Source organism: Phyllostomus discolor, chromosome 12 (genome assembly GCF_004126475.2).
Source record: "Phyllostomus discolor isolate MPI-MPIP mPhyDis1 chromosome 12, mPhyDis1.pri.v3, whole genome shotgun sequence".
NCBI lineage: Eukaryota > Metazoa > Chordata > Mammalia > Chiroptera > Phyllostomidae > Phyllostomus > Phyllostomus discolor.
This window is the reverse complement of record NC_040914.2, coordinates 38,585,194-38,607,426: the sequence shown is the minus strand read 5'-3', so window position 1 is coordinate 38,607,426 and position 22,233 is coordinate 38,585,194. Positions and strand designations below refer to the sequence as shown.

The window sequence follows — 22,233 nt, the reverse complement described above, 5'->3', positions numbered from 1 at the left end:
TTTTTTTTTTTTTTCGCAGATTAAAGGATTTAATTGTTCAGGTGCTTTTGAAATGTTCTCTCCATTCTTCCTTCGTAAGACATCCCATCCACAGGCACACCCAATGTAAGTTTACATATTTACTCATAAATTATGCACAGGTACTGTGGTACTGATAGTGCATATATTATTAAACAGACACAAAAATAGAAATCAAAAGGACACATCAGATCAGTCTGAATGGAGTTTCAGCATTTTCTTTGCATGCCCCACGGTGTTCTGGTCCCTCCCTGGGGCATGCTCAGTTCGCCCCGGGGACGCCCTCCCCCTCCTGGGGCTGCAAGGCCTCAGTGAAGATGCCCCATGAAAAGGTGCGCATGCTCTGCTCAGGGAGGCTGGAAGGACAATCATTTGCTAGAGGGCCCAAAATAAGCCCATTGAATGCTCTGTTTTCCTTCTTCATAGCATGATGCCTGCTGTGGGGTCTTGGTCAGGAAGCAGAAACAATGTTCTCTATTTCTGGTGCTGCTCCATAGCTTCAGTGGTGACTGCCGCTTCATAACTCTCATCCCACATTTCAGAATTCAAAAGCTTCTGAAAATGGAAAGTTTTTTTTTTTCCCGTGTAGCTGCCCTGATTTGGTCACTTGTACCAGTATTGTCATTTAAACCTTGACTATGATCGGATAGAGCGATAGATGATTGTAGTCTCATCCTTCTGCAACCTGATGCCCTCCACTGCAGGATAATTACCCTTCCAGGTTCCATACACCTGAGGATCCTTCGGATCTCACCTGTTCCTTATCTTTTTGGCTCTTCTCTTCCCCTTTGCCTGTTCACCAGCTGGTCATTAGTTTTTATCTCAGGACCCGACGTATCCATATCCTAGACTATCAAAACCTATGCTCGACTGGTATTTATGTCTTTCTTGGAATGAATTGTGCCGTAGTTTAAGACTAGTGATAAACTTAAGTGTTTACCATTATACGTAACTTTGGATGGAGCATCTCATTTAAACCAGTGTGGTCTGCGTAGGTTGTATTCCTTTGTTATTCGGAAACAATGTTTATTTTAGGATTTTGAAAAACAATTTCTTATATATGTCAATTAACTAACTTAGACAAATATTTAATTACTCTTGGGAAACTAGTAAGTCATTATTTTATTTTCTTCCTCTCAACTGTCACTATACATTTTAATCGAGCAATATAATCTACTGTATTCTTTTTCCCAGGGTCATTTAACTTATTTTAAAAGATAGAAAATCAATTATACTTAAAGGGCATTTACTTGAAGTCACATACAGTATTATAGTGTTACTAGGTAGCAAGAAGTGAAACTATAATATTCTTATTATACAATGACTATTAAATGCATTATTTCATGATACCCTTTACTGTGTATAACATTTGCTAACTGAGCTTCATTTGAAAAGAATTGTTTGAAGATTGAAGTTTTCATTTATGCTTCTCATGTGTGTGTGCATATGTATGATTTTATTATGTACCATCAACAAAATGCAGTTGCACAAAAATGCTGTTTTTTTTTTTAAAGCAACTTATAACATGAGCTGTGTCTTTGGGAGATGACTGGGAAATTGCTGGTGACCATGTCGGCCCAGCACCATTTATCAAGACCACGCAAATTAAATGAATGGGGGCTGGAGGAAGCACAGGCAGCAGACCAGAGTGGCTCTGCTCTGCATTGAACTTCCTACAAAGTCGATCTTCATTTAACTTTCATTGTAAAAGCAAATCTGACAATGACTGCAAGATTGATGGGAAGTGATGGGTAGCAGTGTCATTGAGTATGCATTTGAAATATTTATTGCTCTTCCAGGCATATTTTAAAAGGCTTATATTATGTTACTTTAGTTGCAAAATGAATTGGCCTTAATAATTCTTCTATGGAAAAAAAATCTAGATTATTATTTTTTTCTTTGTAGTACAAAATGGACTCCTGAATTCAATCTTTGTGACCATTGGATTTTTGGCTGAATTTTTACTTACATATAAGCATTTAGGCAGAGTTTGGCAGGTAAGCCCACAAATGAAAGCAACTCAGTTATTCATCTTCAACTTACCTTTTTATTTTTTTAAGGAGTTCATTATGCACCACCAACAAAACAAGACTCTCCCAAGAAAGTTAAGGAAAAGAATTAACTTGAGGAGTTCTCAAGGATGAAACGGGAAAGATGAAACAAACAGAGATTAGCGGGAGCTAAACTTTCAATTCAGCCTCGAGTGCTACCCAGTCCCAAAAAGGAGAGGCCTGATTCTCACTATCTTTTAGATAAAAGCAGCTGGTTGGGACGTGTGCAGCTATTTTTGGAACTAATGTTTTTCTTGTTTCCTCATAGGATACCTTGACATTCCGATGCCTGCTAGGCTGATTTGTCATTTGTGTGTGTGTCCGTGTGCCTGTCACTCAACTTGGCATCTTGGAGGATGCGCATTATCTCACTGACCTTTGGACCTGCAGGCCTAGCTAGCCACAAGGCACTGCCTCTGCTGAGGACTCCTTGCTTCTCAGGATACGTTTGCCAAAACACCCGTCTCTTCAAGAGCTGAGTGTTTGCTCTCCCTCTGAGCTTATCTGGGATCACACAGGCCCAGCTCTAAGTGCAGAAGCTGGCCCTGGGCGTTCCCCAGGGTGCGGCAGAAGCACCACCAGCGCGACTGAGCGTGGTGGGCAGGATAATAACAGGGGTGTCATCATTTATAGTTTTAATTTGACCATTCCACCTAAAAGGCCATGTGGTGTGCTTCAGCGTGCTATTGTCATGTTACAGAATTACATGCTTATGATTTTGTAATAAGAGATTTTGTAATAAAAAGGGGTGATATTTGTGCCGGACCCTGTATAATGGTAGTGAAAGCATCAGAGAGACAGATAAAGGACCCCAGGACAGCATGGCTTATATAAGGGGATGCATGGACTTGGGGGGGCATTGTGGTTGGGTTCATAAAGCCACAGTCCTCATCTTTTAGTCCCCATGCTTCTCTATTATTAAATAATCTTTAAAACATACCCATTTCTCTGTAGTTGTATGTGTATGCATCTATTTATCTGGATATTGCATGTACCTAGTTAGGACTAGTATAATACGCACAGTATAATTTGCATTAAAAATGTTGAAAAGGAAGGATGACTGGTGTAAAAGTAGATTGTGGAGATGGTTGTATAACTCAGAAAAATACAAATTATTCAACTACACACTTAAAATGAGTAAATTTCATGTTATGTAAATTATGCATTAATAAAGAAGATTTAAAAAAGAAAGGATGAGGTGGAGATGAAATTAGCAACATATAAACATTTAAAATGTATAAGTATTAAAAACCCTTTGTTCTTATCCAATTTATTAATAATCACATATTCCTTTTTACTAAGGCAATGGGAGTCATCATGTTGTCATTAATGCTTTTAATTACCTGTGTTTTTTTAAAGCCCACCCAGGAATATAATCACCATGGCAATACTCTGCCCATTTTTCACTATTAAGGATTACCTTTCAGTCCATAGTTTCTCTGCAAGGCTCTCTTTCCGTTACACTAGAGAAACTTTCCGTCTCTTCACTCAGGCATGCAGATGGACACACACACTCATGTGTACTCACACACTCACTCCACAGTGTCTCGCTGGGCGCACACCTGGGTGATCCCGGGCATGTGGCCTGAGGTCCACCTCTCTGTACTGTGCAATTTCTGTCCTCAGAGCGGCTCACAATGACCTGTGCTCGGCTGATGAGTCAGGGAGGAGGAGCATGTTGTCCCCCTGTTGCTGGCTTTATATTTCTTCATCAGCGGCCTTCACCAGGGCACGTGTGTGTTTTGTGATTGGTTTGTATTTTTGTTATAATTCTTTCTTATCCATCCCTTCCTCCAACATCTATGCTCCCTGAGTTCCAGAACTTTGTTCTGTAGAGTCAGCCTTGAGAAAATTGTTCATGTTTTTTAAAAAGATGCACATACTGCCTTGGCTGGCATAGCTCAGTGGATTGAGCACGGGCTGCGAACCAAAGCATCACAGGTTCAATTCCTAGTCAGGGCACGTACCTGGGTTGCAGGCCATGGCCCCCAGCAACCGCACATTGATATCTCTCTCTCTCTCTCTCTTCCTCCCTTCCCTCTCTAAAAATAAATAAATAAAATCTTTAAAAAAAGGTGCACATATTAAATCATTTTGTATACAGATGTTATTGATAGTTTTTTTTTGGATCTAAGAGAAGCGTAGTTGCCAGATTTTCAGTTCTGAATCAGGGATCAATCATCAGAACACTGTTATTAATATTATTGTTTAAGGTATTAGTATAAAAACTTTTTGGTCATGTTGTCTGGGATCAAATGCTATTTCTAAATTGCTCATCGAAGCAGTTAGGCTAGCTTGGGCTTAGTTTCAAATGCTGCCAAATTTCAAGTTCTCTTCAAATTCACTTGTACGCATAATTGATGTTTCTGGCAGATAATAATACAGATTTATCCCGACAGCATTGGTGGTCTTGAGTCATATCTTTTCAGTGATTGCACGACAATGATTTGGGCTTGGTTTCCCATTCTGCTAATTTTCCAGTTCTCATGCAATTCAATTGCAAGCATAATTAATATCTTCGATAATAACATAGACTTATCCCTGCAACTTTGAGTAGCTTGACTCATATCTTTTGAAGGACTGCCTTATAAAGACTTCCGGAAAACTGATGTCCTAGTTTGAATTTTGAGTGATTCTTATGTAAGCAGTCTCACGTGGATGCAGCTTTTAGAAGGATTTACTTTATTGGGCTCATATGCATATAATTAGGCATTGCTGTAGACATTCGCTTAGTGTTTTATGTTAGTTTTTCCTTCAAATACTTTTTTAATATACCTCAAGTTCTGAACAAAGTCTCCCTCTTTTTCCACAGAGCCCATTTTATTCCCAAGTCCATGGACAATTGTTTTCTTACCCCAAGGGCTCTCAACTCTACCTGAAGAACACGATGTTATTCTCTGGCCTGGACATTGGTGTTCCAGCTCTGATATGTGACAGTGATATTGTTGTTTAGAGTTCAGAACAACGGGGTACGGTGTCCCAAACAAATGGTTTCCATGGAGAAAATAGTCCAGCTTTAAAGAGTCTCACTCATTCATTCATTCATCTTTCTTATAAACGTTCCAGTTCCCCCACTTTCTGGTAGCGGGCTCAAACGAGGGTCACAGAGCAGTATGGTGCAGTGGGCAGGGACTGTCCCTGTGACCCCAGCTAGTGCAGGCAGTGTTTCTACTGGGGACTGCGGAAGATGTATATGACATTTTTAATTGTCACAATGACAAAGGACGTTGCTGGCATGTATGTAGGAGGTAGGGGCTGAGGTTCCTATCTGCCATCCTGCAATGCATACATAGGCTGGTCCCAGGTCACAAAGCCTTGTCCTGTTAGGTGTGCAGGTAATTCCTCCTGTTGAGTGATGCTGAGCTCGAGAGGCCTGGGTTTCAATTTGCAGCACCGTGAACGTGAACAAGTTGCATTTTCCTCCTCCTTAGAGTTGGAGTAAAAATGCATAAAGTACACATGAGATCATTTGGAACATTGCTGATCATGTATGGAAATCCATGCACAAGGCTTAGATGCATCCTGGGAACTAGAAAAGGGTCTTTGGCACCGTTTTTAACCCTCCAGTGGCTTCCTAGCCCACACAGAGTAAAACCCAGGGTTCTCACGGTGGCCTGTAGGGACCTGCCTGATCTGACCTCCCGCTGACCTCTGATCTCACCTCCATGCAGGCTCTTTCCTGGACCTGCTCTATCGCATTGGCCTCCTTGCTGTTATTCAGCGTCCCCGACAGAGCTGCCCTGTTCTGGATCTCATGCACTTACTCTCTCCTCTGTGTGGAAGGGGCTTCCCCTACGTACATCCACGTGGCTCCCTCCCTCCCTCCCTCCCTTTCTCTGCTCACCTTGTCTGCCACGGCTTTCTTGGTGCATGATAGAAAAATGGCAACCTGGTTCCCCACAGCCACCCCTTCCCCCCTGCGCTCACCCTTCCCCTTACGTCAGCCAACATATTCATTGTTTTCTCTCCTTATCCTTTGTTCCTTCCAAGGGATTCTCCCATCACGTTTCACTGAGGAAAGCATCATGGCCCTTTTATTTTTGTATAAGACTGCTTGAAGGGTGATCATCGTGTGATTGCGAGTATGTGTTTGGAAACCTGTTGCAAATCTCTAGGGACCATCAATAAAGGTATCTGTAGCTCATTAGAATTATTGATTTTCCCTGCCTGTTTGGAGGAGGTGTAATTTTTCTCTGGCTGGACGATAGGGGTTTGCCATTTCTGTTGATACAGACGTGGGCTTGAGAAAGGCTTCAAAAGACTATTTTATAAAGAGGAATACTGGCTTGGTGTTTTGGAAGTAGAGGAGTACTCAGTGGTGTGAGATGCTTATTTAAAAGCTAAGCATTTGCATGTGAAATTGCCTTCCTGCTTTCAACAGGTGCAGCCGTTTCTCTGAAAGATTTTGCTTTGCATCCTGAAAAGTTTGTCGTAGTTTCGTGGCTCACAGGTATACTCGGCTTGTCCCTACTCTGTCTGCACAACAGAAATTGTGTAGCGAGATACGTATAAGGGTTTCTTTGTTCTGAGTTCATGTGTCTTTAGTCTAACCTTTTCCCTGCATTTGATCACCTAAAATAGCTCGTGCAATATGCAGTTTACCCAGGTGGGATAAGATTTTTACTGCACGTTAACAGCTTCCCCTCATGTTTTCCCTCCTCCGGGGAAGTCCTAAAGATACTTCAGACAGTCTCTTTCCGCAGGTAATTCCTGGCCAAGGAAGCCTTTAAAAAGGTGCCGATAAGGTCAGGCAGGGCATTTGAGGTTTCTCAGTTGTCTTCTAATGTAGGAACTGGTTAAGAGCTCTGTGTGAGCAGCTTACTTTGGGGCCATTAAGTGCAATTATGTGAAGAAGCGAATGACCTCCTCTTCTGGTTGGTGTGTGTTGATGGGCCTGTTTATTGCCCAGTGCTTGGTTTGCAAAACATGGGTCTGTAGTTGCACGGCAGATAATAAATATTCTGATAAAGGAATCAAGGAAATGCGTGTGTTCCTGTGTGTGTGTGTGTCTGTTTGGCAAGTGATGAGTGGCAGTTCAGCGAGGTAATGGTTGATGGGGCCCTGTCATCAAAGAAGCTTGTGCCTCTAGCCTTTAGAGTGTAGCACTTGTCTCGCTCAAACCATGATCAGATCCCCTCAACGTACCCAACCTACGTCCCTCTTCTCCTTCAGCCCGATTGTTTGCAAGTCATCTACTCTGTGGCCTCCATTTCTCCTTTCCCGCTTCCCTCCAGGACCTATTTCAGTCAGGCTTCCTACCTCCTAATGGCACAGACACAAATCTCACCGAGATTACGAATGATCTCTCTTGTACCATGTCCGTGGGCTCAGGCCTGGTGGTTAGGAACCTGTTGAAGCTGGTGATGTTCTTGACCACTTCCTCTATAAAACGCCCTTCCTTTGTCTCCTCTGCTTTGAGTTCTACTTGTCATAAGGTGACACCACACTTTCCCCCCCTCTACCACCTCTGTTTTTTGTTTTTAATTTTAATTTTCCTTTGCAAGTTTATCCTGCTCCAACAGACTATTAAGTGCTGGAGCTCCTTAAAGCCCACTCCACCTTTTCAGGTTTATCCTCTTCGTCATCTTCTTCTTATCCTGTGCATCGCCAGGCCTCCGGGTATGAGCTGAATGCCACGCTCTCCAAAGTCTGTCTCTAGACCTGACCCACCCACCCCCCTGAGCCCCACGGTCACATGCCCAGCTGCCAACCCGGCCTCTACGCTTCAATGTCTCAAACACAAAGAAGCCAGCACTGAGCTCAGAATAGACTTTAAAATCTGGACTTCTGAGTTCCAGGCCCTCGAACTCTCTTCAGTGAGGCTGGACTCAGCCCTGGCATTTCCCCCGCTTTCTCCTTCTCTTTGTTGAGTTCTGTCAACCCGAAGAACAAAGCTCTAGCCAGGACAGTCAGTCCCTTTCAACTAATTGACACACAGCTGCAGGATTCACTGTGAACCGTGCAGTAGAGAAAGCCTCTGACTCCAGAGGAGTGGAGACAGAGGACATTGTTTTTCTGACTTACTCCTTAGGAATCAAGCCAGAAGCCAAACCCAAAGATAAGAACATCCCATATGCTTTAGAAATGAATCACTTGACTTCCCCAAACTCCTCTATGTCCAGAAGAACTCAAAATGGGACAACGGACGCCTTTTCACTGAATGATGATGAAAATAGGACATCACATTTACACTCAGGGAGACCTTGAGAACCTCTGTCCCTGAGAATGCTAATACCCATCATAACAATTTATGCTGTTGTGATTTTCCAACCTCTTTCTTCTTCTGTGTTTCTTATCCGGAGAGTGGTTGTGGTCCTGGTTCAATCAGAAACTTTTGGGCAGGCACTTAAAAGATGTTCTTTTCCATTTGGTGGCAGCTAGCAGGGGAGGGTGTCCGGTTTAAAACCATAATAATTGAAACTTGCATTAGGCTCCTTGGCTTGGGGCCACTTCCTGTAAAGACCTCGTCCTGTCCTTCGTGGTTTGAAGAAGCAGAACGCTCATTTTCCTTCAGTAAATGAAAGCGGGGAGCAGAGGTTTCTTCCTTTTAAAGAGATTCTGCTTCTAGTGCTGGTGGGCATGGAGAATAGAGAACCCTTGGACACTGTGGGTGGGAATATACATTGGTATAGTTATTATGGACAACTGGGAGGAGTTTCCTTAAAATAATAAAAAGCAGATCCACCATAGAATCCAGTTATCATCCCATTGCTTGGGTATATACCCTGAGGAAACAAAATCAGTATCTCAAAGCACTCTCTGCACCCCCTGGCTCATTGCAGCCTTATTTTGCAATAGCCAAGATGCAGAAGCCACTTAAGTGCTGACCAAGGGATGAATGGATGAGGAAGATGCGGTCCAGACACAGGGTGGGCCAACGTAGGTGCCCAGGTGCTCATACGGAAGACAATACATTAATAAACAAATAATAATGCAAGAATAAACTCTGCGTTTGCATTCTCACAACTGGGCACCTACTTTGGCCCACCCCCGTATAGACCATGGAATATTATGTAGCCATCAAAAAGAGATGCTTCCCTTTGCAACAGTGCGGATCAACCTGGAGGACATGATGCGGAGGGAAATAAGCCAGAAGTAAGAAAGCGCTCTTCCTACAAAGCCTGGTTTTCTTGTGTCAACTGAGAGTTTCATTAATTGCTGTAACCTTTCTATAACTACTTTGTTTTTTTTTTAAACCATCTTTAAAAATTCAGTTCTTTAGATAGGTTTTTCCTGGTATTTGTAGGCATTCCTGATCGAATGTTTCCATCTTTGACCATTTACGGGAAAGAGTACAATTTTGGAGTCATGTTTTCCACTTCGATGGGCCTGACCACACACAGCAGTTTCACATTCTTTCTCCTTGTATTCTGGTTTCTAGGAGTCACGGGAGTCTCCAGGGGAGGCGGTGCCTTTTGCAGAGCGACTTCTGGGGTCTTCATGCAGCCATGGATCTGGATAAACCGTCTGTCTGGGGCTCGTTCAAACAGCGGACCAGGCCCCTGTTGCTGAACCTGAGCAAGAAGAAGATGAAAAAGACATCCAACAAGCCCCTAGGCGTAAGGGAAAGGCATCACCTGGACCGCCGCCTCAGCCTGTCCGTCCCTGACCTCCTGGAGGCCAAGGCCTTGGCCCCGGAGGGTCGGCCTTACTCTGGGGCCCACTCATCCTACACCTCGGTGCCCAGTAGCCTGTCCACTGCGGGGATCTTGCCCAAGAGTAGCAGTAGCTCCTTGAAACAGTCTGAAGAAGACTTGGACTGGAGCCAGGAAGAAGCGGGCCATCTGCATGGGGCGGATACAGACCCCGAGGAGGCCTTCGCCTCTCCCTCCGAGGACCGGAGGGCATCCAGCAACGGCATCTTCGATCTGCTCCAGAAGACCCCGCTGGCAGAGGATGCCCTGGAAGAGCCGGAGGTGAGGCCCAGTCTGGGCACAGCCCTGTGGCTTGCTCGCTTTTTTTTAATTGCACTGAGTGCCCTTGGAAAATCTGATTAGGAGTTATTTTCGTGGTGAGCTTGGATGGAGAGGATGCCATTTTCAAGAATTTAAATGAAGGGAGTATCGATTGTTTGAGTGTTCCCATCAGTTTTGGGGTTGACCTCTGTGTATTTTAAACCTCTTACAAGGAACCTGTCCAGGACACTTTAAGGCATTAAAAGCCCTCTTGGATACGTTTTCTTTTTTCTATCTTCTGGCAAAGAAAGTAAGAGCTTAACCTTTTTTCTAAATTTGCTTGAGTAGGTGTCTGCCTCTCTGTAGATATTTCTATTTGCCCAGTCCTGCCATAGACAAAACATGCATAGTACTAGTGCTAAGAAATGCATGAATAGATTGACTTGCAAAGAGTTTGAACTTCCTTCTACTTCATACATGAGCACATGCATGCATACTCATTCCTGTGCCTGCACGTCCTTATCTGTGGCCAACTTCACTTGCATTCTCCAAAAAACAACACTAAAGGAAACAAATTCTTATCAATTCGGTGATTTTACAAAGCTCGCACATGTATTTCAATGAGCTGAAAGAGCCAAATAGAATTCTAAGGCAAATCTTATGTTTCTCAGAAGAGTTTAGGTTACATTCAGTCACCAGAGTATTAAGCCATGATTTGAAGATCTATTTAATCAGATTGTTAAACCTTCCTCCCTTAATGGCACTGAAGGAGGTTGGACTGTTGAGGAAAGGGGTTGGTTTTTCTACACTATATTCCAGGCTAGTGTGATAATTGCATAGAACGCTGGTTATGCGACTGGGATTTTGAGTTTTGCTTTTGAAACCGAAGCCTATGACTTATGGCATATATTTCAGTGTAGTTGGGGACGGGTATTGTGGCTGCCCAGAGGAGGCTGTGCGCGGATCCTTTTGGAAGCTTCACTGTGTCAAGACACCACCACCCACGGAATGACCTTACTTACCTACTTTGTCATCGCCATCAACATTTATGAAATCCTTTCTGCAACAATTTCATGATGGCTCCTGTGTTGATAAATTTGAAATAACGTGTTTCCACTAATCAAAATAAAAATTCAGTGAATTGTGAAACTAGTTCAGTATGCAGGAGGTACCATGTTGAAGAATTGACCTACGTTAATCTCCACCTCATTTTACTTGTTGACTAATGAGAAAACATTAGTGGGCTTCTTGGCTTTGCTACACTAACAATCTCAAATCAGAAGTCAGAGTTGGTGATGGGAAAAAGTTGAGCATCCAAAGAAGACATGTATTTTTCTGTGTCCACTGTACCCTTTTAAAAGCCGGGATAATTATAGTGATCACATAGGCGTCTGACTGTCAATACCTAATAATCCTGATTGGAAGGATTATTAGCTCCCTGTCTTCCACGTCATCACACCACGGGGCACATCTTCCCCTAACGTTTTATTTGGCAGCTGGCATTTTAAACAACTGGCTCTGGTTGCCCGCTTATGCGGACGCCTTGAATGGTTTAGAAAAGAATCCCATTGGGATATTCCTAGAAGCTGCTTGGCAACCGCAGAGCTTCAGTTTAGGGACCACAGAGAAGCAAAATGACCCACCACGGAGACGAGACAGCCTGCCGCTCCCCCAATGGAACGAGTACGTCAGTTGCTCCCTGTGGCAGTATGTGTCCCTGTGTTTCCCCTCAGAGAATCCTCTCTCAACATCATGGTGTAATCGGGACACGTGTGTCGGCCATGTTCCAGGTTCCTGTGAGGCCTCGGCCTCTTTTTTCTTCGTCCCTCCCTCCTTCCTGTCTGTTGAGCACCTACTATGCGCTGATCCTGTTCTAGGCCCCAGAAACACAGCAGTCAACAAAGCAGACAGAAATCCACTTCCTCGTGAAGATCCTATTTTGAATAGTGGCTGTAGATACGTTCAGAGAGCGATCCATTTGATGGAGAAAACAGAATGCAGAAAGGGAGCTTGGGAGTGCTGGGTGGAGGTGGTCTGTTTTTAACAGAATGGCCAGGGAAGACCTTTTCTGAGGTGATAACACTTACGCAGAGAACTACAGGGGATGGCTGGCGTAGCTCAGTGGATTGAGCACGGGCTGCGAACCAAAGTGTCGCAGGTTCGATTCCCAGTCAGGGCACATGCCTGGGTTGCAGGCCATGACCCCCAGCAACCACACGTTGATGTTTCTCTCTCTCTCTCTATCTCCCTCCCTTCCCTCTCTAAAAATAAATAAATAAAATCTTAATTAAGAACTACAGGGGAGAAGAAGCAAGTTGCATGCCTCTGTGGGGAGAAAGCATTTCTGAAGGGAGCGAGCAAGTGTGAAGGCTGCCAGGGTGGGGGGCAGGGTGTGCCCAGGGTGTTTCAGGAAGAGCCAGGAGAGGAGGGGGTGAGGGGTGATGGTAGACTCCAGTTACTTCTAAGGCTACATCACATCAGCTTTCCCATCCTGCCAGGTGACTCTGCTGGACTCTAGCATCTCCCCGGGATACAGAATGAGCAGGATACAAAGTCTGTGGGCTCAATGCTCTGTTGCTCACTGGCAGGGCAGCATGGGCGAACAGCATGCAGGGGTGCTTGTGTGCCTGCTGCAGACACTGTGGAGGCAGCGTGCTCAGGCTGAGGAGCTGTGTGTGGGAAGGGCTTCATCGGCCAGTTCTCTCTCTCGGTCCTGGGGACAGTGTTGGTGGGGAAGGGGTGCTCAGAGTTCACGGAAGGACTTGGGTTGCTGACCCCCTTCACTGAGTTTATCTTTTCTCTCCTCTTCCCAACACGTCCACTATCTTAACCACAAAACTATAGTGACAATATTCATAGTAATAGGATAGCAACACCAGTCTGATGCCACTTACTGGGAGCTAGAGTGAAAGGAACTGCTAAGCACACACATAAATATTATCTCATTTGACCGCATCTATTCGGTTCCCTTTATATACTGCCTAGTACTGTGTCTGGCCCACAGGAGGTGCTCAGTAAATATCCTCGGAATGAATTAATTTTTCTCCTAACACTTATAAGGTAAGTATCTCGTTTGCCCCTTTTACAGACATCCCCATGTCATGAACTTGAAGTAAATTTTTCAAGGACACAAAGCTGGGAAGTAGCAGAAGTGGGATTTGAACCTGGATCTTCTTTTTTTAAGTTTTTAAAAAGATTTTATTTATTTATTTTTAGAGAGAAAGGAAGGGAGTGAGAAAGAGAGGGAGAGAAACACCAATGTGTGGTTGCCTCTCATGCACCCCCTACTGGGGACCTGGCTTGCAACCCAGGCTGGTTCCCTGACTGGGAATCGAACCAGCGACCCTTTGGCTCGCAGGCTGGTGCTCAATCCACTGAGCCACACCAGCCAGGTTGAACCCAGTTCTTTCTGACTCCAGAGCTTTGTCTGGCACTGTGCAGTGCTGTCTCTTAGTATGTCAGGTGAGGTGTTCTGTTAACAGATGCCCCTGGTTCTGGGCACAGCTGTGGCACAGGAAAGAGTGGGTGCCCAGGGTGCTTAGGTGAAGGGCTCTCTCCCTTCCCTTTGGCAATGATCTAACTTCTTAGCTCTGGCTTCTTTATCTGTAATACAATTGTTAACACTAATGGCAGTCCATGGACCTTTTACAAGAAGTTAATAGAAGTGTATATTTGTAAATTATCAAGTTGTAAACAAATGTTAAGGAAGCCATTATTTTTTTAGTCTCTACTGCTAATAAGCATGAAAAAAGTGCATGGAAGTTCATAGATAAATATTACCAAGTGTGGAAAGAAAGGTTTATTATACCAGGTGCTGGCAAACTTTTCCTGAAAAGGCCAGATAACTTATACCTTCAGCTTTGTAGGCTAGAAGGAATCTCGGTTGCAACTAATGAACTTGGTGTTGTAGTGGGAAATCAGTCACAGATAATACATATACAAATAGGTGTGGCTGTGTTTTATCTATAAAAGCAAGGGTTGGGCTATAATTTGCTGACCATTGTGTTGGAGTAGGGTGTGTGTACACAGACATGCACATACATGTACATATGCATGACTTAGGTTTTGTATATTAGGTAGTATTCTAGAGAAATCACCTTTAGAGAACAATCTTAGGGAGAGGGGAAAACTAAACATGTACTATGATTCATACCCTCCAAAAAAGCTGCATAAAAATTGAGTGTGAGCAGGCTAGGCCATCTGGTAGACCTGACTTTTTCTGGACAGACATTCCTATTTGGACCCCTAATTGCCATGTGGGTGGTTTTGATTCTATCACTGTGTCTGAGCAGTGCCAGATGATCTGTCTAGACATCTGAATCTCTACTCATTTTGTTACTTCCTTTGCCTGGAGGGGTCTGTGTTTGTGACACAGAGGATTCCTATTCTCAACCACCTAGATGTGGTTCAGTCATTAAGTAACTGTGTATTATATGTATGCTTTGCTGTACTCACACACTTCAGTGGAGTACTTTTCAAAGACTTTATAAGTGATTGTCTCAGCCAAATTTTTTACTCTGATTCAACTCTCCTGGAAGTGGGTTTTGTCTCCTTCCACTGAAGTGTAAACAGCCAGTGATGAGTGAGATTGTTTATCGTTTGGCTTCCTGTGTGTACTGGACAGCAAGACCCTTCAGCCACAGGGGCGGTTGTATTTGTGTAAGATTACATTTAGCGTACACAAAAGGAAAATGCTGTTTATTCACATCTGTGTCTTCCTCTTAAGGTCCTGGGTGACAAGAGGAGAATTTTGTTTTGTTTTGTTTTGTTTTTAAAAATAATCAATCTATTTTAATACCTCTTCATATCCTGCTGAATTTTAATAAATTTGCATTCTTGCAGATAGGGTGTTCTCATCAAAAGAGAATGCAAAGTGTGGATTATCTTCCCATAAGTGTCAATTTAGCAAGGTGGAGTGGAAATACCAATGCAAACTATCATTAAACGTACCCCCCACTTTCCTGGAAAGCAGTGATGAGCATTCTGAAAGATGAGTCACTTCATACTCATTGTCACACTGAGATGTTAATGCTACATATCTAAATAGTTTGCCATAGTAAGACTCTCTAGCACTGATGATAGTCAAAATTAATTTTCTTCACCTGATTATGCCCTCACAAACAATTTGTTTGAAGTTATTAAAACCAGTGCTTCATGAATAAACAAATTGTGGTGTACTCATACGATAGAATACTACTCAGCAATAAAAAGGAATGGACTGTTTTTTTTAGAAGACTTTATTTATTTATTTTTAGAGAGAGGGGATGGGAGGGAGAAAGAGGAAGAGAAACATTGATGTGGAAGAGACACATGGATCCTTAACTGGGGGACCTGATCTGCAACCCAGGCATGTGCCCTGACCAGGAATCAAACTGGAGACCTTTCAGGTCACAGGCTGGTGCTCAGCCCACTGAGCCACACCAGCCAGGGCTAAAAGGAATGGACTCTCTACACAGAAGATACCTTGGATGGACTTCAAGGGCATTGTGCTGAGGGAAAGGTTCCAGTATCAAAAATGTGTATACCACATTGCCCTGGCTGGTGTAGCTCAGTGGATTGAGCTCGGGCTATGAACCAAGCATCGAAGGTTCGATTCCCAGTCAGGGCACATGCCTGGGTTGCAGGCTATGACCCCCAGCAACCACACATTGATGTTTCTCTCTCTCTCTCTCCCTCCCTTCCCTCTCTAAAAATAAATAAATTAAAAAACCTTTTAAAAATTAAAAAAAATTTATAAACTGTATGAGTCCGTTTATAGGATATTCTGAGAAAGATGAGACTGTTCTGTTGATAACAGATGGCTGGGCACCATGGGTTGGGGCAGATGACCGACCACAGGGGCATAGCATGATGGGGAATTTTGGGGTGGACAGACTGCTGTGTGCCACGCTTGTGGTGGCAGTTATACAAACACACACATGTGTTAAAAGTCACAGCACTACACATGCATTAAAAAAACAGTTTGACTGTGTTTTATTTTTTAAAAATGAAAGACCCAGAGTGCTTGATTAGGCTTCTTTCTGATTGAACATCACAAGAAAACCTTCTAAAGATAGTGGGATACCAAGGATTCCTGGTGAGAAAAATATTTATTATCCTTTTTTTAAAACAAAATCTCACTGATGTAGCTACTACATTTGCATGCAACAATGCACATATCACTCAGCGAGTGATCCCTGAGGCCCTGCACAGGGTGTAGGGGGACAGTCAGTTCCGTGTCTCCCAGCAGCAGGAGCCTGGGCCTCCTGGGCCTGGGTGGCATTTTCGTTCTTCCTCCTGGTGACCGCTTCCCTTCCTCAGTGCGTATATATGGCGTGTGACAGTTATGGTGGCTGTGGGAACCATAACTTTAAGTTCTGTGACTTTTCCCTGAGTAAAACCAGCCGAAATGTGGAATTAATGTCACGCTTCACATTTAATTTCCGTGTTGTTGTAAGTGGAAGACTTATTGCATGTTGGAGTAAAAGCTCTGCGCTCATTTTTGATAGCGTAGAAAGTGCTGGTGGTTATATGGACTAATTTTGCCACTTCATTAAGGTCATCAAGTCCAACGAAGCTAGCTTGGGAGACTGTCGATGGTGGGCCAGTCTGAGGGCTGATCCTGTTGGACTGTAGATGATTCCCAGCCACCGTGATCCTTGGCTAATAGCCATTCACTTAAACCAGGGATTCTGATCCCAGTAACAACACTCTTGTAAAATCGCCTTCCAGTGGGTTTGGCCAAGTCAGATATCGATTCGTTTCACAAAGCTGGATATGCTAATGGGGTCGTGCAGGCCTCGGAGGCCGAGATAGCAGAGGTTTTGGTTGGCCTTGCACGTGGAGGCATGGCTGGGCCTTTCTGGTTTTGAAAAGCAGGCAGGAGAGGAATTGCTACGTGTCTGGGAAATAATAGCCCATGGTGTCAAAGGCATGAGAATCCTTTGACATTGGAGGAGTCGGGTAAGGTTCTGATGGCCCTCATTAAGTGGTCTTCAGTTCTGTCCAACCACGTGGGTGTCATTTTACACATAATGCAGATGGGAGATACTAAGAACCGGGATCAGGGTGTGTTTAGCCAAGGCCCCACTGCCTCCTTTCCTGTCTGCCATCAGGTCTAGCCCCACATCAAGAGTAAGGGCTCTTCTCCTGGTGGGCCGGTGTGGTTCCTTCAGGATGCTGCTCCAGTGACCAAAGAGCTGGGGCCCTGCAAGAAGGGTCGAAGGGTCTGAACTCCCCTGTGACCCTGTGTGAGTTCATCTGAATGAAACGGGATGAATGCATGGTCAAGGGGCATTAGACCCGGGGACTGCTGGAGAAGCAGGCAGACGTGAAGAACTTTTGGTGCCTCTCTTCTTCCCGGTGAGGGCTCAGCAGGCTCCAAGCCGGGTTCTTTTCTGCCTGGTTGCAGCATTTCCTGCTCTCACGGCACACAGAGGAGGTAGACCAGAGAGCCCTGTTTGTTTGCAGCGGCTCACCCTCCCTCTGGGGGGCGCTGAGGAACAGCCATCCTGCTTGGAAACACAAGTTCTCCCATGGCCTGAAGCTTTGTCTGAGACCCAGGCAGGATCTCCGAAGTGTGCAAGGACCTCCCTGATGGTCACTGTGGATGGGAAGGGCCAAAGCCCACAGTGCCTCTGGTCCTCAGTCCAACGCCCGATGGTCGACGATCACCAGCAACATCTGCTGGCCTGCTTCCGCTCTCTATGTTTGCCCGTTCCTTCGCAGCTCCCCAGCCTGCTTTGGAGGGAGAAGTCGCTTATGTTTCACACAAGAAATCAGCCCTGGCTAATGAGAGTGACAAACAAGAACGTCATCCAGATGCAGCGAGGCCATTTGCTCATTTCCCTTCCACTCTACTCTGCAGGCAGCCGCCCTCCTCATTTCCTGCGCAGAGTCCTCGCCCAACTCCCAGAGTGCCTCTGGACCCTGCGTTTGTGCAGTTAAACGCGAACCAGTGACGATGTCTGCTGGATCCCATACTAACTGCTGAGTCATGCACATTTGATGGCCCTGCAGAATCATTCCCTGGGCCTCTGAGGAATATTTATATTAGGAAACATAGACGCCTCCCATTCTGAGGTCATTGGTTCAGAATATGTGTTTCCTACTTTTTGGTTGGTGTGTGGTTTGAGGAAGAACCTTCAGATCCCACTTTGAAATGTTTTCTCCGTCATTAACAAGCTTGGTTCTCTGGGTCCTGAGCCGCCCTCTCCGATCGTTGGCTGGGGGCCAGGCGGGCCCACCTTGGGAGGGACCTAGCAGGTTGACCCTGTTGCTCCCGCTAAGCATTGGACGAACTAGGGGCGGGAGAGCAGCCCAGCAGGAAAGCCAAATCGGCCTTGTCTCTGCTCTGATCAATGACTAAGACGGCAGCGGCCAGATCGAGGCTGCTCTGAGTCAGCCTTTCATTGCCAAGACCTGTCACACCGGCTGGAAGACAGCCACACACCTGAAACTTTGCATGCAAATGACAGCTTCTTGAAGGGAAAGACCTGATGCAGGATTTTCTTATCGGCTGATTTTTTTTTTGCATTTTTTAAAAAGCAGGGTTATTTTTTTTTCTTTTTGTTACAGAAGCTATGTGGAAGTGGAGATCTCAATGCTTCTATGACATCCCAGCACTTTGAAGAACAATCTGTGAGTGGCATGCCTTTAAGGCAAATAAACACTAAAGTCAATATTATAAATATTTCTTGCTATCTGTTCAGACCTGTATTTCTTTGCCTCATTTATTTCTAAAGAATGCTCAGCCGTAGCCACATATGGAGACAGGCCTTGCAAATTTTAGCTGGAAAAGATAAATTCAGTGCCTATTGATTTGTGAGCCTGGCATAGATTCGTCTAAAAATACAGAGGAGCTATAAAATTGAGTGATTTAGTACAGGAGACAGAGCCATTTTGAAGTGCTTTGAGACACGGGTGGGGAAACTTTCAGAAGAAGCCTGTCAAGGATGACCTAGCCACAGGATCAATGAACTTGAATGTCAAATAGGTGAACGATGAATGATTTCATCGGTCCTTTCTCTTTGGGATGACAGACCTTTGAACGAAAAGCCTGGTTCACAACTTTAATTGGATTCTTTTAATAAATATTCTAAGGTAGACCTGCATTGGAAATGACAGCTTATAGGAGTTGATGCATGTCTGGAGAGAGAAGTGAGCTATTTTGAGGGGCGGTGAGACTGTGAGGATACCTGTAAGAAGCACCAAAGTGGGGGGCCAGGGAAGGAAAATATATAAAAGAGGGGAGGGCACTGGACCACGCGGGACGCAGACAAGGGCCATGTGCTGCGTGGACGTTCGGGCTCAGTGGGCTGTCTGCCGAGTGGTTTTGTACTGGAATGTTTTTCTTACACGTGGAGGGGGAGTCCCAGAGTTGATGGAGGCTGGTGGGAAGCAGGGGGGAGAGGGAGACATTTTGCAGCTGCATTTGGAAGCGCGGACACCTGTTCGTGGGAACAGGCTGCACCTTTGTATGTCTCCTCCCCTCCCAGGGCTCCCCCAGGAGTGACTGATTCTTTATTAAGAACCCTGCCCTCAACGAATGGTGTTCAGGGAGCTCCAGATGCTGGCATGGTACTCATCTCATTCTTCTCGGAGACTTCCCACGGTGAAGACGTTTCCAGGACGGCCTCTGCATTCTAATAGAACCCCCCTGGGGAGAGATATAAAGAGCACATTTCCCATGTGGTGTAACCAAGTCATCAGAGTGAGTGGGCGTTCACACTTGAAGACCGGCCGTTGGAGTGACCATTCTCTTCCCCTTACATTTAGAAGGGTCTCTGAAGTTCTCTCCCAAGGGGCCCAAGACAACTGACTTTACTTCTCCATCTATCTGTGCAGGCCCTCGAGGAAGCCAGCGATGGCCTGAGTAACCTCCCCAGCCCTTTCGCCTACCTCCTCACTATCCACCTGAAGGAGGGCCGGAACCTGGTCATCCGAGATCGCTGTGGTAAGGCCTAGCGCTGCTACGTTCTTTGTAGCTGCAAACCTTTCTTTCTCTCTACTCTTGTAACAATGTGGTTAGCCAGCCTTTGCTGTCTCAGCCTGGTTTGCAACAGACAGGACCCCAAGTCTGAGCCTCTCTAGGAACCAAGGAATTTGCAGCAAATTATTTAAACACACTGAACCTGTTCTGGCTGTTGTGGCTCAGTGGATTGAGTGCTGGCCTGAGAACCAAAGGGTCGCCGGTTCCATCCCCAGTCAGGGCACGTGCCTTGGTTGCAGGCCAAGTCCCCAGTAGGGGGCACTTGAGAAGCAACTACACGTTGATGTTTCTCTCCCTCTCTTTCTCACTCCCTCTCCCTCTCTCTAGACATAAATACAATCTTAAAGAAAAATAAAGCACACCGAACCTTATTATCTTTTACTTATTATTATTAAATGAATAATAATGATGATGATGATAATCAACACCATATACAGTTGCTTTAAATAAACTAAGGTCACTGTAATAACTTAGTGCCCAGCATATGGCAACTGCTGAAGAAAATGTATCAACACCGATACATTTATAGCAGACGCCTAGCAGACGGCCAGCCAGCTTCATAGATGATGAAGAGGGCACTGTACACATCAAAACAACGACCAAAACAATGTGGTTTGTGTGCATCGCTTCCTATCTCACTGTTTTAGCACCAAGGAGACACCATAGTCTGCACTCTCAATTCCAACCATTGTCACCTCTTATGACAATGTGGCTTTATCTTGTGTAAACCCAGCACAATCCAAGTGTAAATAAGGAGTTTAGGTCATAAACGGTGCCATTCCAGCACCTGCTTCTTTTATAACCAGTAACGATTGTTCCTGTCAATTTCCTTTATTGGCAAGATTAATCTTTATCTACTAAGAAAACATCCTTCTCCCAGCAAGTTCTTTTTCTGTACTTTGGGGGGTTGTGTGACGGGTCTCCTTATGCTGTGACTGTGTTAATTTCTGCTTGATTCTTGTGAGTATTCAGTTAGTGATCAGGGTATGTTTGACTGCTCACTGTCAGTTGAGGCAGGGACTGATACTACTTGCTAGTGCAGCAATAGTTTCTATGGGGCCCAACCCAGGCTCTGAATTCTATCCGACACAGTCCTTTGGACCGGCAGTTCTCACACCTGAGCGAGCATCAGAGCAACCCAGCACGCTTTTGGAAATATTCATTGCTCACACCCAGAGCTTCTGATGCAGTAGGTCTGGGGTGGGGCCCGGGAGTTTTCATTGCTAATGAGCTTCCAGGTGTTGCCACTGTAGCTTGGGCCGCTCTTGTGTTCTCTTAATGAGCCTTACCTGAATGCTATGAATGGTCCAGTTGCTGCCTGAGCCCAGGTCCTTGAGCCATCTCTACTTGAGAATGACCCTTGTCCAGCCTGACTCTTTCTGCTCTCTGATTCTCAGTTACTGCCTGTTGCCTGTCTGTGGGTCTCTGTCTCCTTCTCCCTGTCATCTTATCGTCCTTTGCTCTATTCTTCTCCCCCCTTTCCTCCTTGTAATTTCTTCCTTTTATGCCTCTTTCCCCTTTCCTTCCCATTTTCTCCTAGGAGTCTCTGCAAGATACATTGCTTTTGACCAGGCAAGACAGGCACACACCTGCTTTAAGGTGACAATCTGCCCTTGTCGAGTAACTCTTTGGCTTCCTACATGTTGACATTGGTCAAGCAGGAGGAATCTGATGTGATGAATTGATTTTCAGTCCAACTGCTTTATAACTGGGCTGGCCATCGTGGGAATTGAGTGTTGGCTCAGTTCCCTGCAGAAGGGTGTGTGTCTTACAGCTGCCCTGCTCTCTAGGAGTGGCATGAGCACCACTTTGTGATACGGGAAAAGCGCTCAGCTCCCCTTAAATCACAGAGCATCAGTTCCTGGGAAACAAGAGCCCTTGCAATTAGAACCCTCTGTTTTCCCTTCCTGTTAAGGCAGTGAGAGAGCAGCGTCCTGCTGTGGACCAGCAGAAGACTGTGTTGCTGGTACCCTCTGGTGGCCACTTTGCAGTACTGCAAAAAGGAAAGACGGGTTCTTTGAAGGGGTTCAATGTCATTCACTGCTAGGGCCACACGCCTGGGCTGCAGGTGGGAAGGTGGAGGGCTGATCTGAGTTTTAGGCCATGAAAATTCAGGATGGATTCTTCTAGCAAACTGTTCTCCCTTTTCATTCCCAGCACAGGTTGACCTTTGTTTTCAGAACACATTACAGGAAGAGGGCATTTGTAGGAAGAAGTCATTTCCCTACTTGGAAAGAATGCTTTAGACAAAAGGTTTGAAGATGTCCTACTACGGTGACATGCCTGCCACCTGACAGGT

General features: G+C 45.0%; 1 protein-coding gene across 4 annotated transcripts in view; it reads left to right on the top strand.

Annotated features, from left to right (window-relative positions):
• Nucleotides 1-22,233, top strand: part of MCTP2 (multiple C2 and transmembrane domain containing 2) — a 144,792-nt gene that overhangs the window by 15,808 nt on the left and 106,751 nt on the right. For 3 of the 4 annotated variants that reach the window (XR_004900243.1, XR_004900244.1, XM_028502371.2), the window contains 3 exons: nt 9,451-9,985; nt 18,521-18,583; nt 19,790-19,898. Coding sequence is in view for 1 of the 4 variants with exons in the window: in XM_028502371.2 (XP_028358172.1) it covers nt 9,518-9,985; nt 18,521-18,583; nt 19,790-19,898 (640 nt within the window). In the remaining 3 variants the exon portion in view is untranslated. The remainder of the gene's footprint in view (nt 1-9,450; nt 9,986-18,520; nt 18,584-19,789; nt 19,899-22,233) is intronic. The other variant, XR_004900245.1, reaches the window with a different exon arrangement.